The sequence below is a fragment of the Muntiacus reevesi genome, chromosome 9, assembly GCF_963930625.1.
Source record: "Muntiacus reevesi chromosome 9, mMunRee1.1, whole genome shotgun sequence".
Taxonomy (NCBI): Eukaryota; Metazoa; Chordata; class Mammalia; order Artiodactyla; family Cervidae; genus Muntiacus; species Muntiacus reevesi.
The window spans coordinates 12987712-13007845 of record NC_089257.1 but is presented as its reverse complement, the minus strand read 5'-3'; the positions used below and the strand labels follow the sequence as shown (position 1 = coordinate 13007845).

The following is a 20134-nucleotide window of genomic DNA, read 5'->3' as shown; positions in this document are numbered from 1 at the left end:
TTACAAGTTAGTAGAAGTCCATTATAATGATTATGCCCTTTGGGTCAAATTAATATTTTAAGAAAATATATATCAAAATAAAGTTTTATTCATATTTTATTAAAATAACTAAAAAACTTAGAAGATAAAAAATACCCAAGCACTCTGATGGCCCAATATTATTTCTGCAGAAAGGGCAAGACTTGGAGTAAATTGTATGTATTCCATCGTACATTATATAATCCTCACCTGTTAATCATATCGCCCTGACAAATAAGGTATGTCACAGTGCAGATGAATTTACATACATAAAGAAGATCTCTTTGAGCTAAGATATTGTCTCCATTTTATATATATGTGTATATATATATATATACACATATATATATATTTAAACCAATAGCTACTTGATTTTCAGGTAACATAAAGGCATTTAATTATTTAATCCTCATTTTCCCACCCAACAATCCTGTAGTTGTGTTGGTTTTGTGTTTGAAAATAAGCTTTCAGATAAGTTGAATTATTTGCCCAAACTAGCCCTTTTTGTATACCATAAGGAAATTTAATACAGAGATTCTATCTATCATCTATCTTTCTACCTACTTATTATACATCTTATATGCTTCTTCACAGATATACAAATATGTCTCACTGCAATCTATTATAGTTTTCTTATTTATACAGCTGTCTAAAATGTGTCAAGCATGTCAACTGTTTCAGCATATGTCAACTGTGCATAGAAATGTATGGAACTCTGTGTTGGTGTAGCAAGTTCTGTAGACTTTCTGAATTCTGGTTTTAAAATTTTACAATGGATAGTATTTACTTGCATCATAATTTATTGTATAATTGGCATATGCATCATCATATTATTAAATTTAATTTTTACATGTCACTGCTGCTGCTACTGCTGCTAAGTCGCTTCCGTCCTGTCTGGCTCTGTGCGACCTCATAGACAGCAGCCCACCAGGCTCCCCCGTCCCTGGAATTCTCCAGGCAAGAACACTGGAGTGGGTTGCCATTGCCTTCTCCAGACATGTCAACTATGTAATCGCAATTATATAAATGACTAGATAGAAATTATAGAAAGTTTATAAGAACAGCACAATAATAGTTTATATATGTAGCCCTCAAATTTATGTCTTAACTTTTTTTTGTCCTATCTATGTCTGTTATCTATTGTATTTCTTGTCTGTATCTCTACATCTATATATGTATATATGTATCTATTTATCATCTATCTATAACATCCTGGTTTTTCAACTTTAGTACTATTGATATTTTAGACAGATATGGTGCTTTATAGGGTGTTTAGAGGAATCACTGACCTCTAATCATCATATGCTGGTAGCTTCCACATTCCACTTGTAACAATTAACATGTCTTCTTAATTCTGACAAATGTCCTTTGGCTAGTAGCATAATTTCCAGTTGAGAAACAGCAACTCTCTCTGTCTCTCTCACTATATGTTTTATTGTAGACAGGAAGATGAAAGTGTTAGTTGCTCAGTCATGTTTGACTCTTTGCAACCCCCTGGACTGTAGCCTGCCAGACTCCTCTGTCCTTGGGATTCTCTGGGCCAGAATACTGGAGTGGGTTGCTATTCCCTTCTCCAGGGGATTTTCCCAATTCAGGGGTTGAACCCAGATCCCCTCAACTGCAGGCAGATTCTTTACTATCTGAGCCACCAGATGAGTTTATTTTCAAGTATCCTAAACTGGAAAGTTTAATCTGTTTATACTAGCTTTGCATAGTGAAACTCTCCCAGGTGATGATACATAGAACCTATTGACTATGTTTATGTTTCTACCCAGAATAGGTTCTCTAAGAAACCTGAATGGAAACACACAATAGAACAGTGCTAAATGAATTCATCCTTATGGGAATTACCAACCACCCTGAGCTGCAGGCTCCATTGTTTGGGCTCTTCCTCATCATCTACATGATCTCAGTGGTGGGCAACTTGGGCATGATCATCCTCACCAAGATGGACTCCAAGCTACAGACACCCATGTACTTCTTTCTTAGACACCTCGCTTTTACAGATCTTGGTTATTCAACAACTGTGGGACCCAAAATGTTTGTAAATTTTGTTGAGGATCAAAATGTAATCTCCTATTACTCTTGTGCTATACAGCTAGCTTTCTTTCTTGTGTTTATTGTTAGTGAAATTTTTATTCTGTCGGCAATGTCTTATGACCGCTATGTGGCCATCTGTAACCCTCTCCTCTACCCAGTCATCATGTCACAAAGAGTGTGCTGGGTGCTAGTAGCAATCCCCTATGTCTACAGCACGTTTGTGTCTCTTCTCGTCACCATAAAATTATTTAATTTATCTTTCTGTGGCTACAGAGTCATTAGTCATTTCTACTGTGACAGTCTTCCTTTGTTATCTTTGCTCTGCTCAAATACACATGAAGTAGAAATGATTATTCTGATTTTAGCTGGGTTTGATTTAATTTTCTCTCTTCTGGTAGTTCTTGTGTCTTACCTTCTCATCCTCGCATCCATTCTCAGGATGAGCTCTGCTGAAGGTAGGCACAAGGCTTTTACTACCTGTGGATCCCACTTGACTGTGGTCATAGTGTTCTACGGGACTTTACTGTTTATGTATGTGCAACCAGAGTCCAGCCATTCCTTTGACACTGATAAACTGGCTTCCATATTTTATACTCTCGCCATCCCTATGTTGAATCCCTTAATCTATAGCTTGAGGAATAAAGATGTAAAATGTGCACTACATAGGATGTGGAAAAAGTCATGCAACCTTTTTTATTAACATGCAATACAATTTCTATAAACTGGTTATGGACTCTAAATTTTGTTCTATGTACCTCCAAATTAAGTAGTGAGTATAAATATGTTCAACAATTATTTATAGATTATAATATATATACTAGGCACTTTCAATTGATGCAAAGAGATTAATGAAAAAAAATAGTAGAAGAAAATGCCTTGAGCACAAAAGACCAATTTTGTACATAAATTAAGTAAATGTTAGGAGACTGTGTTAGGTGGATATAGACAAAGAAATGACTGTCCAGGTTTCTGAATGTTTTCTCATCTTTTGGAATAAAATTACAACATATGGTGTGTCTGTGAGTTTTTTATTTTCTTTTGTTTTTGCCTTCATACTTTTCCCCAGTATGTTTCATCTGTGTATTTGAAGTCATCAATCACATTCATTTTCTCAAATACCCTTATTCTTTACACTGAGATCCCACATTTTTTATCATGAATTCTTCTAATTCTTTATAAGAATCTATTCGTCTATTAACTGAAAATATGTTGCAATTCAGCAATTCATAGGTCCAACTGCAGCCTAATTTTGTCTCAACCCATACATTTTGTTGAAATCACAGGACATTTAAATCAAGATAATCTTTGGGATCCTTCAGTAGCTCCCAGATTGGTACCTCTTGTTCTCTCAAGTAGTAATTCTTTCTTCATAACTGGTAGTTTGATTGAAGGGGTAGTAAAATAATTTTGTCTTTTTGAATAAAAATATTTATCCATGTTTAAAAGTAATGTTCTACTTTTTTGCATTCTTGAGTAAAGGAAGTACTGATGAATTAATTGTGTTGGCTCTCTTTCCTTGGGCTGATGCTTCCAGTTTTTATCAACACTGTTTATGCAGTAAGTTTTAACTGACTTTCAGTATTTAACTACACAATTCATTATTCTGCTTGTGAGAAGCAAAGGGAACCGATCTCATTGTTGGCACTCTGCCATATTTCTAAGGTCTGATACATAGCAGGGATGCGGCTATCTTGCTTTTTATAAATGACTTCTACATTTTCCCGTGTGCTACCTTTAACTCTACTTAATAATTCTGCAACTTTACTGAGGCTATTAGTCTACAATATATGCTTTGTTCAGTATCTTGCAATAAAATTATTTGTTTATCCCATGAAGTTTAATAAAAAACCTTCACTGGAATACAATTTTTAAACAACATGACACAAAACAACCAATATCCCCTTTAATATATATATATATATGTATATATTAATATATATATATATGGATAAAAAAGATGGTATATCCAGAAAATGGATGATAGCTTTTAAAAAATGGTAACGATAACCCTGTATATGAGACAGCAAAAGAGACACAGATGTATAGAACAGTCTTTTGGACTCTGTGGGAGAGGGCAAGGGTGGGATGATATGGGAGAACGGCATTGAAACATGTAAATTATCACATGTGAAACGAATCGCCAGTCCAGGTCCAATTCATGAGACAGGGTGCTCGGGGCTGGTGCACTGGGATGACCTAGAGGGATGGGATGGGGAGGGAGGTGGGAGAGGGGTTCAGGATGGGGAACACATGTACACCTGTGGCAGATTCATGTCAGTGTATGGCAAAACCAATACAATATTGTAAAGTAATCAGCCTCCAATTAAAATAAATAAATAAATAAAAACATGTGCTGACGTTATTGGTAGTACAGAGGCAAAAACAAACAAATAAATAATGCTGACCTTAACCTTATAAAAATGCACTCAAAATGAAAACAAACAAACAAACAAACAAACTTCAGTGTAAAATGCTAAAGCATAAAACATTCAGATAAAGCAGTAAGGGAAAATCTATAACCAAGACCAAGGGCTAGTGAAAAGTTTGTATGACATCAAAACAATCTAGATAATCCAATCAAAATGATTGGAAGACCTAGTCATTTCTCAAAATAAGACATACAGATAGTCAAGAGACATATGAAAATATGTTCAGTGTTACTGATTATTAGAAAAATGCAAATCAAAACTTCAATGAGATATTACCTCACATCAGCCAGAATGGCTATCTTCAAAATATCCACAAACAGTAAATGTTGGAAAGGGTGTGAAGAGAAAGGAACCCTCCTAAAATATTGGTGGGAATATAAATTGGTACAGAAACTATGGAGGACGGTATGGAGGTTACATGAAAGATAAAAGTAGAGTTACCATATGACCCTGGAATCCCACTCCTGGGCATATACATGGAGAAAAATATGATTCAAAGTATATACACTACCAAATGTCATTGCAGCACTGTTTACAGAAGTCAAGACATGGAAGCAACATAAATGTCCGAAAACAGAGGAATGAATATATATACACATATATACAATGGAATATTACTCAGTCATTAAAAGATCAAATAAAGCCATTTGCAGGAACATGAATGGACCTAGAGATTTTTCAGTTCAGTTCAGTTCAGTTCAGTCGTGTCCAACTCTTTGTGACCCCGTGGATTGCAGCATGCCAGGCTTCCCTGTCCATCACCAATGACTCGATCTTACTCAAACTTGGTCCACCGAGTCAGTGATGCCATCCAACCATCTCATTTTCTGTTGTCTCCTTCTCCTCCTGCCTTCATTCTTTCCCAGCATCACAGTCTTCTCCAGTGAGTCAGCTCTCCGCATCAGGTGGCCAAAGTATTGGAGTTTTAGCTTCAACATCAGTCCTTCCAATGAATATTCAAGATTTATTTCCTTTCAGATTGGCTGGTTTGATCTCCTTGCAGTCCAAAGGACTCTCAAGAGTCTTCTCCAACACCACAGTTCAAAAGCATCAATTCTTTGATGCTCAGCTTTCTTTATAGTCCAACTGTCACATCCATACATGACCACTGGAAAAATCATAGCTTTGACTAGACGGACCTTTGTTGGCAAAGTAATGTGTCTGATTTTTAATATGCTGTCTAGGTTGGTCATAACTTTCCTTCCAAAGAGCAAGCATCTTTTAATTTCATGGCTGCAATCACTATATGCAGTGATTTTGGAGCCCCACAAAATAAAGTCAGTCACTGTTTCCCCATCTTTTTGCCAATAAAAATACTAGAGTAACTAGAAAAATACATTGAAATTTTATATGTGAATATTAACATAAATATGAGCAATATGTTAAAGGAATGTAAAGACAAGATAGGAAATGTTAACAGATAATTGTTTTCGGTTGCAGACTAGCCCCCATACATGGAGGGCAAATAGAGACAGCAGAAAGAGTCTGACCACTCCAGATGGAAGGTGGTAGGTTTAATAAACAAGGGAACTTAACAAATGAGCTTGTCTTGGGAGACCAAATTTTTTGTAAATCGCCACCCCTGCCTGCCTGCCAGAATCTTGAAACTTTGTGGAGAAACCTTAACTGGATTCAGTCATATATTCAGTCCAGATTATTCAACAGCACCTTCCTCTCTCAGGGTTGTGTCCCTAAACAATGCCTGTTATAGGAATGCTGAGCAGAACATATATTCCAAGGATGAGGAGGCAGTGAGGAACATCCACTGTCTGGATTCAGCTCACTGTCAATGCACAATTATATCCTCTGGAATAACTCCTCAAACAAGCTGGAACCTATTGGAATTTCTACTTTTGTATACGTAAAGATAAGTTAGTATCTTTAAAGTAGAAAGGTAGAAAATGCTAAGCTGCTGTGGGGCAGTGGTTCAACTAACAAACTTTAATGCTACATAACTTTTAGAATCCTAATTTAAGGCTTCAGTGACTGTAAAAATGCTTATTTTTAAATGAACTCTAATTTCAACTGGAGATTGTTTTCAAAACAATTGAGAGATTCCAGTCCTTCCCCCCCGCCACCCGGGGCATATTTACCTAATCTGACATACATTACTGGGTCAATGGATCCAAACCGGGGATCTCTGATGAGAAAATGGAAACCTGTAAAGAATATGTTGGCCAGCTCTAATATGAAAAATAGGAAATTGAAAGAAATTCAAATTGTGCCAGGTTCTTTCCATGAAGCATTTTTGATACTGTAAATGGTTTAGAGACACAGACTAAACCTGTGAAAGACAAAGTCAAGTGTATTTTAGTTGTATCCATGCATTAGAAGTAAAAGAACTCCATCAATATGCACTGATTGTAAAACTTATATGAAAAGTATAAGGAGCCAGTCAAGAATAGCTAAATCCTTCTGAACAAGAAGACCAAGGGACATGTCCCGGTTCACGCACATACTAAGACACAGTGGCTAGAGTGTTTGATAAACTGTAATATTGGCACAGGAATAGATCGATAGGACACTGGAGCAACGCTGATTGGGAATTGTTTTCCAGATACATATGAATCCCTAAATTAGGAAGAATTGATACAAAACAGAAAATAGCTGCTCTTTTTGATAAGTGGTGCTCATATATTTGTGCATTTGTATATAAAAGCAAGGGAAAATGTAACTTTTTTAGATGATAATATATCTCATTAGACTCAGGTTAGAAAATACTAACTGTAAAGAAAAAAATATATATAATTTTATCCTATGCTGAAATTCTACACGTTTTTGTTGTCAAAATGGGCTTCCCTCATAGCTCAGTTGGTAAAGAATCCTCTTGCAATGCAAGAGACCCTGGTTCCACTCCTGGGTCAGAAAGATCCCCTGGAGAAGAGAAAGTCTACCCACTGCAGTGTTCTGGCCTGGAGAGTCTATGGAATCGCAAAGAGTCAGACACGACTGAATGATTGTCCAACTTTCACTTGTCAGAAGAAGAAGTAAAGGCAAGACAAACCTTGATGGGAGAATATATTTCTGATAGATGCAACTAACAAGAAGTTGGAATCCGATCACATCACTCTATGGCAAATAGATTTGGAAAAAGGAGAAACAGTGACAGGTTTGTTTTTCTTGGGCTCCAAAATCACTGTGGTATGGGACTGCAGCCACCAAATGAAAAAATACTTGACCCTTGAAAGAAAATCTATGACAAACCTCAGCAGCATATGGAAAAGCAGAGACATTACTTTGTTGGCAAAGGTCAAGTTATAGTTTTTCCAGTAATCATGTACAGATGTGAGTTGGACCATAAAGAAGGCTGGGTGCTGAATAATTGATCCTTTTGAATTGTGGTGCTGGAGAAGACTCTTGAGAGTTCCTTGGATAGTAAGGAGATCACACCAGTTAATCCTAAAGAAAATCAATCCAGATGTGAAGTGTTGCGGTCCTTTAAGGGACCAGAACCTGGTGGTCTGCAGTCGACGATAAGAAAGTGAAAGAAGGAAAGAGGCTAATATTCCCTGGGTTACGCAGAAAGCCAATAAAGCCCTAGGACAGGGCTTTTACCACTCATATAGGCACAGGGTGCCCTCCCAAAGAGGTTTGAAACCCTGGGCAGGAAAATGAGCTCAACAGGCTTCCACGCTCCAGAGAATCAGCCAGAAACACACAGAGAGAGAGAGAGAGAGAGAGAGAGAGAAGGACACGGGGACCCAAGTCTCTAGAGGAACAAGGGTGCTTTATTGAGCTCTGTGTGAGTATATATGCCATATTACAAGGTAGCTTCTTCAGATAAAGATCAAAAGACCAGACTTTACAAGTTACCAAGGGAACAAGTAGTAATAGAGGCCTTAAAGCCAAAAGACAATCCATATCAAAAGAAGGTCGATCTCATTAGAACTGATTCAAATGAATTCTTTTTAACAGCTGAGTAATATTCCATGGTGGAGAGGGAGGTGGGAGGGGGGATCGGGATGGGAAATACGTGTAACTCTATGGCTGATTCATATCAATGTATGACAAAACCCACTGAAATGTTGTGAAGTAGTTAGCCTCCAATTAACACAAAAATTTAAAAAAAAATAAAATTAAATTAGAAAAAAAGAAAAAAATTATTCACAAAAAATAAAAATAAAAAAGAAGGTCAGAAATAATGACTTCCTCCATCTGGAAAAGCTAATGAAGGGAATCCTATGCATCCATTCCATCTCTCGGTCTCAGTCCTGGGATGCCTGCCGCTGAGCTCATTCCTGACAGGAACTGATGAGGAAGAGAGGACTCAGGAGAGACAGGAAACAGCACCCAGGAATCCTCCTGTTAAACATTCCCTGACAGTGAGGAGCTGACTCATTTTACAAGACCCTGATATTGGAAGGATGGCATGCCCCCTGCAGAATGTATGTGCAAAGACAACTACTTTTACAATATTTTGTTATTATTTTTCATAGGAAAGGTAAAAATTGCTTTTCCTGCTTTAAATCCTGTCATCCTTGCTAGCATTTTGACTATGTCTTCATTGTGAAGTATGAAATAGTGAATATAAGCTTGTTTAACTATTTTAAACATTCCTCATTTGTTTTAAAAATCCCAATCTGTATCTTTCTGATATCAGTAGTTAATAAAGACTCTAAAAATATAGAAAACTGTCCATAGTATAACTAATTTTTATATTCAAAATTTATTGCAATATTAATCACAGGACCTTTGGTAATAGACAATCATTTCTAAAATGATGGGGAGTTTTGAAGTTATATAATCAAGTAAACCATCATTACAGAATAGAAACTCTTATCCAGCAGTAACACCCATCATGTGATTTAAAGATTGCTAGAGTTTTTTCTTTCTTTCTTTCTTTTTTAATCTTAAAAGAATATGAAGTAGATTCTGAAAATCAGAGATGAATGGGAAGTGTGCTGAAAGGGTGCTGAATTATACCTACTCTCAAATTCCAAATATGTATCAATCTTTATACTAGGGTTTTTTTAAGGAAGAGAACACTACTGCAAATTGAAAATTACAATGGTGTCATTTTCCAACAACCCTTCTTTTTGTTGAGGTCATGGATGTCCAAGAACAGGAAGAAAAGTAATAAAATCACTACTAGTTAGAAAATCTCATTTGGAATCATATTCTCCTTTTTAGCTAATATAGGAATTTACCAATATTTAAAATTTTAATACAAGCTTTAAAAGGAAAATAAATGCCATACATAAAATTATTTTAATTTTCTGACTCAATACATTTAAGTATTTTATAAAAATATTTAATTTTTTATATCTCCAATAGTATACACATATTCACAAACTTTGTTTTCCAAATTTCAGAGAAGATGCATGTAATTCTATGAATTGATAAAATAAATTTATCAAAATCATTTCATTAAAAGCCATTAGTGCAGATATTAATAACCTGAGTTTTTAGTTAGGCTTTGTAAAAATTCATTTATGCATAAAATCACTTTTAATTTCTAGTCTCATTTTCTTATATGAAAAGGACTATACAGAATGAAATAATTTGTCCTATACTTAGAAACTCTAGAATTCATTGTATTCAAGTGGATGTTGGTGAAGGAAGAATTGATTGACTGCTATAGGGCTAAGTAACATGAAATTAGCATGACAAATGTTTTATTTCTATGACCCTTCTCACAGCACCCTTTACCTCTTTGTTTCTCAGACTGTAAATCAGCGGGTTTAACATGGGAATCACTAGTGTATAGAACACGGAAACCACCTTCTCTTGTTCTACAGAATACTGGGAACTTGGCTGAATGTAGTTAAAACTCAAGGTGCCATAGAATATGGTCACAGCAGTCAGGTGAGAGGCACAGGTGGAGAAGGCTTTCTGTCTGCCTGCTGCTGAGCGGATCCTCAGGATAGCAACAGCGATGAAGGCGTAGGAGAGGATCACAATCAAGAAGGTGGCCATAGCAATGACTGCAGAGAAGGTGAGGAGCAGCAGCTCGTTCATGGAGGTATCAGAACACGACAGCTTCAGCAGTGGGGGAACATCACAGAAGAAGTGATTGATGATATTAGACCTGCAGAAAGACAGTCTCCCAAAGCTAATGGTGTGTGTCAGTGAGTTAATCAATCCCCCAACGAGTGATCCAGTGACCAGTCCTACACACCTCCTCTTAGACATGGCTACAGTGTAAAGCAAAGGGTTGACAATGGCCACATATCGGTCATAAGCCATCACAGACAGCAAGCAGCCTTCTGTGGTGATGAACACCCCAAGAAACAAATGCTGCACTATGCAGGCAGAGAAGGAGATGGCTTGCCTCCCAACTAGGAAGCTGATCAGCATTTTTGGTGCAATAACAGAAGAATAGCAGGCATCCACAAATGAAAGGCAGCTGAGGAAAAAGTACATGGGTGTGTGGAGCTGGGGGGTGATTTGGATTAAGAAGATCATGCCCAGATTCACCACCAAAGTAACAGCATAAATCACCAGGAACAATACAAAAAGAGCAACTTTCAGTTCAGCATTGTCTGTCAGTCCCCAAAGAATAAATTCAGTAACAACCGTAAAATTCTTTGCAGCCATTTGTTGATTCCTTATCTTGAAATCTGTAAGTAAAAAAGATGTGGGGATTAGAATGTACACAGGAGTATCTGGTGTTTAATATATTAAAGACTCAGAGAAATCTATATAGGCCTCTGTCCTTGGAAAAATAAATTGTTTTGCCGAACCAAGCTTGATTAGACTGTTTTTTTTTTTTTTTTTTTCCATTTAGTGCTAGTTATAATTCTACTCCATAAGCAAGTATAAGAAAATTCATTTTGGCTCTCAAAAATCTAATTCTGTCTCCAATTATGAGAAAGTGATTCTGGCTTGAGAGATACTGATGGAAAATATAAGGAATTCACAAAATTAAACTTAATCCTTCTTTAAAGCTCTTCATTTTTAAGGAAGGAGTAAATTACAAGAAGATCTTTAGTCATCTGTACTATTAGCTCCATGTTAGTCTATAAAAGCACCATGATACAGCCAGGTAAAAGCAAAGCTGTGAGATGGAGTCCTGACCTCCAAAGATGCCATGATGCTCTTGAAGGTGCATACATCTCTGGCCTTTTATGATGCTTCATTATAAGCATCCCAGAGAGAGACCCTCAGTGAAATCACAGAAGAGTGAGACTCAGAGAATAGAAAATGAGGCCTTGTCTAAACGGAGCAGTTAAAAGATGTCATATAGTACATGGGGCTTTTTAGCTATATCTGTTGCTATATAAATTTCTATACATAATATTTAACTAATTATTTATTATAAACTCATATATATATATATATGTATACACACACATATACATAGAAAAGATAAAATGTAAAATGTGGAATAACACAATCATTTGTTGTTCTGGAATTTTTTGTAGCCTTTATATAATTCTAGATATAAAATTGAAGTGCAGTGAAGTGAAGTGAACTCTCTCACTTGTGTCTGACTCTGTGGCCCCATGGACTGTAGCCTACCATGTTCTTCCGTCCATGGGGTTCTCCAGGCAAGAGTGCTGGAGTGGGTTGCCATTTTCTTCTCAAGAGGAACTTCCCGACCCAGGGATCGAACCCGGGTCTCCCGCATTGCGGGCAGACGTCTGTATCTGTATACGTGTGTGCTGGGCTCTGCTTAGCCTTTCAGTTGTGCCCGAGTCTTTGCGAGCTCAGGGGCTGCTGCCCCCAGTCTCCTCTGCCCGGGGCATTCTCCAAGCAAGAGTGCCGCAGGGGGCGGCCGTTCTCTTCTCAACCCAGGACTGAATCTGGGTCTCTCGCTCTCTCTCTCTCTGTGCGTAATTGTTAATTATATTTTACTGATTAATTATATATATAACACTAATGTATATATTAGTAAAACAGCACTTTGAAGTGAAAGTCACTCAGTCACGTCTGACTCTCTGCGAGCCCAGGGAATGCATCCTGCCAGGCTCCTCCGTCCTTGGAATTCTCCAGGCAAGGATACTAGAGGGGTAGGCATTTTCTTCTTGACCAGGGATTGAATCCGGGTCTCCTGCATTGCAGGCAGATTCTTCACAGTCTGAGACACCAGGGACCACTATGGCTTTCTAAATCCAGTTTCTCTTCTTTAGATAGATTGGTTACTTAGGCTTTTTAGTCTATTGTACCAGGCTTCTATGCTACCTGAGGGTTCTGTCATTTTTGACACTTTTCAACCCCATGGACTATAGCCTACCAGATTCCTCTGTCCATGGGAATTTCCAGACTAGAATACTGGAGGGAGTTGTCATTTCCTCCTCCAAGGACTCTTCAGGATTCAGGGATGGAACCTGTGTTTCTTTTGCCTTATATATTGACAGGCAGATTCTTTACCATCATACCACCTAGGAAGACCCACTATGCTTATATAAGAATCAATATATCCTTAAGAGGTTAGGGCTCTCCCTATATTTTTAGATACAAAGAAATAAACACAATGACAAAATTTGACTTATCTATGTCAATTCTGTTTATTTATTTTAATAAATATTTCAGCTGCCACAAATAGTTGGCATCAGCCCAACCTATGATTAAAATATGTTGCTATCATTTATTGATTTATTGACTTTGGGAAAGTCATTTATCTTCTTTCATACTAGTATAATCACACCTACATCACATAATTACTAAAAATAATAGATACTCTGGGAAAAATGCTAGGTTTTGCTTTGAGTTAATAATAAGTGCACACATTATAAGACAGATAAATAGGAAGGTGGGGATCTAAGTAAGTAGATAAGCAATATATTGATAGAGAATCACAATGTGAACAAATTTAATGTGCATGCAGATGAGTATAAATCACAAAAAAAGGTACAACACATCAGTAAATCTATTAACATTTCCCAAATTTGAAATCTTTAGTTCATTCTGTTTAAAAATATGATGAAATAGAAATGGATGTTTTAATATTTTCTTTCATAAATTTGTAGCCTAGAAGTTTTCACAATTGCTAATACGTTACTCAGAAACTATCAAAACATTTGCCAAAATGCATGTTTTTCAAACTGTAATATTAAATCTAGACATTTCAAAACAAAATGTAGCATTAGTTCATCACATCTGAGCTATCTAATTCAGTAGTTAGTAACTTTATATGAATGTTTAAATAGAAATTAAACATAATAAAAATAGGTAAAATTCTACACTTTGATTTAGTCTCAAGTGCTCAATAGTCATATATGACTGTATAGCCACTATACTGAACAGTGCTAATTAGAGAACATTTCAATCACTGCAGAAAGACTTGTACTGATTAGAGCTCTCATCTAACTCTCTAATTCATCTTTCTAAAGTATAAATTAAATAGCATTGTCTCAAGGAAAGATACTTTACAGATAGTTTTCATTGTAAGCATAATTAAAAAGGATTTCCAAGTGAAATTTAGAAATTAAATTATATTACTCATCAGGCAGGCCTATCCCTGTAAAACATAAGACAATATTGTGAATAAAACTAGATGATACAGGTGGAGTGGATAGAGTGAAGTTGGTTTAAATGACCTCTAATATTCTTAACACTCATAATTTTATCAGATTTAAAATGATTTTTCTAAGTGATCTATTAAAATATGGGAAAAATTTAAAAACCAAAGAAGGAAGTCAATTATTGTAAAATAAATATAACTTACCAAAAGAAAATATTTTAAAATTTCAGCTTTAGAAACTTCATGTTGCTTTCCATGTTTTCTTTTTTTAAACAGTATTAAAAACAATAACTAAATATATATAGAAGTTTTCTCCAAGTAAAACAACTGAAGGCAAATCATCATTAATACAGAATAAATATAATAACAAAGTAACAAATTTTCAACGTTTTTTATTTTTGCTCTAAGAGAACAAATTTGAATAGCAGGTACAACTAAATACATATACACAGGCACTTTTTACATCAGCTCCTAATGAGTTCTACTACAGCTTAAATGTTACCAAGTTAGCAAATGAAACCTTGGGGAACACAGCTCTTGAGGGAGTTTACACTTTCCCCTGATTCATTGAAGTCCTAAAGTGTGTAATTAACTAAAACACTATAAAAAAATTTCAAACCCATTAAGCTTGGAGGATTCTTGAATTCAGTAAAATTTAAAAAGAAAAAAAATTGGAAAAAATTTGCTCCACAGAACAGAGATTTACTAAATGACAAATGGTCAAGTATCACTAGGCTTGTTATTTAGATATGCAAGATAAGGAAACTAAAAACTCAGTTAATTTTGAAGATTCTTTAAAAGCATCATACATAGAGAATAAAAAAGTGAATTTCTGGTGGTTAGATTGCTGATCTCTATTTTCAGTTTAACTTGGAAAATGAGTTCAAAAGAATCCTTCTAGAACTCTGGTGAAAATTCAAGACTTACATTCATCAAACTAATATTTACTGAAGAACAACATATTCTAAGCATCATTTAGAGATAAATGGGTTATCATAAATGGTTCAATCTTCACTTTTAGAAAGATTGGAGAATAAATACACTCCCGACGACACTTAGATTATCTAGAAAATTATAACTAAAATAGAACATTGAGCTTAAAATTGATAATTTAAATTAAAAGATGGATGATCACCATGGGGAAAAATGAGCAAATGCTCAGTTTAGACAAGCAGGGAAATTGGTCGCATGCATTTTCCAAGGGCCTTTGTCAATCTCTGTAGCCAGAATCTTGGAATTTAATAACTCTGCTGCTAAAAATAACTGGAAAATTAGAGACAGACATGTAACAAAAGTTTTCAGATATTTGATAATTGGTGGCCCACGACAGAAAGACCGTGATTACTGGCCCCTGATATGGAATGGTGGTGGGGCACAGGAAGACCGTGACAGTCATGCAGAGATGAAGACCCTGAGTCAGACCCGGAAGGGCTACAGTGCCTGGAAAATGCAGGGTTGAGCACTCGGGTGGAGACACCTAAGCAAAGTGATTTCATATCAGCATGAAGTTGGCCTGAGACATTTCCGATGCTTTCTAAATTGCAGCTATTGAGACTGTATAAAGCCAAATCAAGAACGGGCATCCCTCATAGATCAGTTGGTAAATAATCTGCCTACAATGCAGGAGAGCTGGGTTCGATTCCTGAGTTGGGAAGATCCCCTGAAGAAGGAAACAGCAATCCACTCCAGTTTTCTTGCCTGGAGAATCCCATGGACAGAGGAGCCTGGTGGGCTACAGTCCATGGGGTCACAAGAGTCGGACACAATTTAGTGACTAAAGAGAAAGTCAAGAACAGCTACTAGGAAAGGAGGAACTGCCAGGAATTTGTTCCTTGAAAACTAGCAGTTCTCATAGGGTTGGGTCAAATTTGTCAAATCTTACTGAAGAATGTCATTGAACATCTAGAGCTTTCAATAAAGACACCTGAAGAGAGAACTTGCCCCAGAGGAAATAATCCACTGTACTCCACGTAACAGAACTCCCAAAAGGATTAAGCAGATTAGTAAGCAAATAAAACTGTCTGGTAAAACAAAACTTAACAATTTGATGAAAGAGAGGGAAAAAACAAACAAACAAAAAAAACCTATGGATTCAACTGAAAAATTTTCCCAATGTCCAGCATCCAAAGAAACATTTGCATCTTAAAGAAGCAGAAAAAATGCTATCCATAGCCATGAGAAAAATAAATCATCATTTCTATATCCAGGAATAACAGAGATGATAGAATAGGTAGTGAAAGTGTTAGTCACTCAGTCGTGTCTAACCCTTTGTGACTCCAAGGACTGCAGCCCGCCAGGCTCCTTCGTCCATGGAATTTTCCAGGTAAGAATACCAGAGTGGGTTGCCATATGCTTCTCCAGGGTATCTTTCCAACCCAGGGGTTGAACCTGCATCTCCTGCTTTGCAGGCAGATCCTTTACCATCTGAGCCACCAGGAAAGCCACAGAATAGGTAGACAGGAACTTTAAAAGCAGTGATAAATATTTCTAAGAATCCAAAGGCAAATATAAATATGAAAATTAGAACTAAGAATTATAATAGAAAACCAAATTGAGTTACTAAGGTTCAGTAGACTATCAAGTATGAACATTTTGCTGTGTATTTGTTTAAAGTAGATTAGACATTGAAGAAATAACAGTGAATAAGTCACAAAACAATAGAACTATTTGCACTTAAGTACCAAGAGATTAAATAGAAATGACTAAAAATTTAGACATTTAACAAGACTAAGAAAAATACTTATACACAGAGAAAAAAAGAATAATAAACACAGATATTATGAAAATGCACACAAAGAAAATGGACAAGCATATTTAAAAACACCGGAAACATAGCAAACAACAATTTTATGCCAGATATAAACATAATTTAGAAACTTAAAGAAATATACATTTTCTTTATCTGCTTCTGGTAATGACCAGGTAAATTTTGATAAGCCATCACATCACAGTTAAAAACTTTGAGAAGAAAAGAAATAGCCAACCTTGAAAGTACTGAAGGCAGAAAATTAAGCAGATTCTGAAATGCATTAGACATTCATTAATGGAACAAGTGATTTTCTCATTTTACAAATTCTATTTTGAGAAGGGCTTGATCTTGCAACAAATGAATACCTTGTAAATAGCCCACAGTCTTTCTGAGCTGAACAACAAAAAAGACAGAAGTGGGACAAACAGTCAAAGGGGGAGAAAAAAGAGAGAGAGAGAGAAATGAATTCTAGGAAGTTTTAGGAAGGAGAAGGCCAGGGAAGGTGAGATTAATATCCTGTGTACACAAGTTGTCAAGTTCACTGATCCTGAACCATGAAAGTGTGAAGCAGACTCCATATGCTGGACAAGGATAAAAATATGAAGCAATATTTGTATTACAACGCATGAGAAAATCAACTCTCTTGATTTTATTTGTGAGGTGGAGGTGAGGGAGGTGGGAGGGGGGTTCCGGATAGGGAACCCATGTACACCCTTGACTAAATCATGTCAATGTATGCAAAAACCACCACACTATTGTGAAGTAATTAGCTTCCAATTAAAATAAATTAATTTTAAAAAAGAAAAAAAAACATTTAAGAAAAATACAACAATATTCAGACATAGCATGATATTACAATATATCCAAGATAAAATCCAAAATTTCTTGACATGCAAATGCACAAGAAAATTCGAACAAGCCATGAAAGGGCAACAGAAATGGATTCTTTCTTCTTTTTCTCTCTCTCAGTCTTCAGAGAGTTCTGCGTACTTTGAGTTGTGGCTTAACTTTTCAGTCTCCCTTTCCCATTTCATCCCCAAGTCTCCTTTATATTTAAGAGGCTTCCCTGGTGACTCAGTGGTAAAGAATCTCTGCAATGCAGAAGACACAGGAAATGCGGGTTTGATCCTTGGGTTGGGAAGATCCCCTGGAGGAGGGCATGGCAGTCCACTCCAGTATTCTTGCCTGGAGAATCCCAAGGACTAAGGAGCCTGGCCACTACAATCCATGGGATCACAGAGTCTGACAGGACTGAAGCCCCTGATCACACAGGAGCAAACATGAGAAAGGGTTTCCTGCCCTCCCTAGCGGTAGCACAATTCTTGTTTGTATCATGCAGAATCTTGGGTCAAATGACTAAAACAGTCAAATGCATAGAGGAAAATCTGAATAAATAGTTTTATCTAGCATAGACATAAAATCTCAAAAATATATTGATGAAAAAGAAAAACAACCAAATTAAAATGAACCAAAATGTAGATGTCTTAAAAGAAGATATAGAAAGACCGACAGGTTATACAGAAAAGTGTTTATTATTGTTAGTCATCAAGCAAAAAAAAAAAAAAAATCACAATGAAATAATTTTTCACCAATTTCTATTTCAAAATTTTAAAAATTCTAATCAAATATTGGCACAGATATGCAGAAAATGGAACTCTCATGGATATTTGTTGGTAATTTAAAAGACTACAATAAGTTTTTGGAAGGTTTCAAATTTCTAATAAGCTTAAAGCATGCATTAATCTTGTGATCCAGTAATTTCACTCAGATCTGACTGTGAGAAATCAACTCATCTGTCCACAAACATAGTTGAATGGAAATGTTTATACTAGACTTTTTATAATAACCCAAAACACAAATATCCATTTGTAGTTAAACAATGGTGGCGCATGTATGTATTAGAATACAATGTAGCTATAAAAATCACAATGCAGATAAATTTCAAAATCCCTGTACTAAGTGAAAGATACCAGAATGACAGTATATACTGCCTTATTTTACTTATATGAAATTCAGAAACAGGGATAATAAGTTTATGGGAAGAAACCAGAGCAGCAGTTGCTGGAGGTGGAAGGATTTTGTTTGAGGTGTTAAGGGGTGAGGAAAATTTCCCTATGATGGAAATGGTCTAGGTAGGGTGTGTAAAGCATCAGAGAAATTTCTTTGGTGTTGAAAGTATTCTATCTATTGATTTAAGTATTAAGAAGAAATAAAACCTTTTCCAGCACTTATCCATTTGTACAATTTAGATCCATCTTTAACTGTATATGAATTTCCCTCAATTATTGTATGTATAGAAATCATAGAGGAAGAGGGCATGGATAAAATTTATGAGAGGGAATCTAATATTTTATATTAGGTTTTATTCTTGATGAGGTTGTACTGAACATTATCCAAGCACGGTTGAATCTCATCTCAGGCCACACTACGGTTGAGACGATCATCACTGTAAGATAGTGCATCTCAGTGACTGTTATGGTTGGCCATACGGAAGGACAAGACAAGGATATATCATCCATTTAAAGATGAGGGTTTAATTTCGAAGCATCTGGTTATCAATTATATGGCTTTGGTCAAATTATCTGGTTCTCCTAAACTTGATGTCCTCTGAATATGGAAATAATACCTATCTCATAGAAATTAAATGATATATTTTTAATCCAGTGTTCAGTACATATTTTTACTTGAGTAACACACTTAAAGAAAAAAAAAAGTATGTGATGATGATAATGTCATTTAAAATTTATCATGGGTTTTGTAATTGTTCCAGTTTTACTGGAACAAAGCCGATTGAAGAATTTTCACTGCTACTTCAATCTCTGCCTCTGTGTGAGGGGATATGTACTTTTACAGAGCTCTCCATGAGCTGTACAGATCATTTATGCTGTTTGGTTTCTTTCCTTGAATTATCCCTTGCACTTTTTTTTTCAATTGGGAATATGTAGAACATCATGAATAATTAGCAGTCACCACAGGCAATTTTTAATAAATGCTCAGATGATTTAGGTGTAATCATCTGAATAAATGATACTACTTCTCTGGGATCGTCACAGAGGAAGAGAAAAGGCATATATTCTCCTTATCCAAACAAAAAGTAATTTTGGAGAAGAAAATCCAATTCTTCATTAAAGGTGAGTGGATAGAAGCTGTCAATTTTGATTATCACCTGGGTGTTGGTCATTTCCTAAATTTTCTGGCCTCTGACCATGGACTCTTATGACTGCTAATGGTCACTGAGAGCTAATTCCTTACTTGACAAAAACATTATCATCTCTCTTTTTATCTGGAGTAGTATGGAATTTTTGGAGTATTAGATCTTGACTAGAAATAATACATTCACTTGATTTCTAAAATGTGAAAGTGCATTTGGATATTTCATGGGATGAAAAAGTTAGAAATATCTGAAAAAATCATCACTGATCTCATCTATGAGAATCTATTAACATTAAGATTCATGTAGATAAAATATAGGATGCCCAGTTATATCTGAAT

At 35.9% G+C, this 20134-nt stretch overlaps 2 protein-coding genes across 2 annotated transcripts; one reads left to right on the top strand and one right to left on the bottom strand.

Moving 5' to 3' along the window:
- Positions 1–1816: 1816 nt before the first annotated feature.
- Positions 1817–2758, top strand: LOC136174650 (olfactory receptor 8K3-like). Its single transcript, XM_065944824.1, has one exon. The coding sequence runs from the start codon at positions 1817–1819 to the stop codon at positions 2756–2758; it is 942 nt and encodes a 313-aa protein (XP_065800896.1).
- Positions 2759–10085: 7327 nt separating this feature from the next.
- On the bottom strand, positions 10086–11033 carry LOC136175080 (olfactory receptor 5J3-like). Its single transcript, XM_065945393.1, has one exon. It carries the CDS (start codon positions 11022–11024, stop codon positions 10086–10088), a length of 939 nt encoding a protein of 312 aa, XP_065801465.1. The 5' UTR covers positions 11025–11033.
- Positions 11034–20134: the final 9101 nt, after the last annotated feature.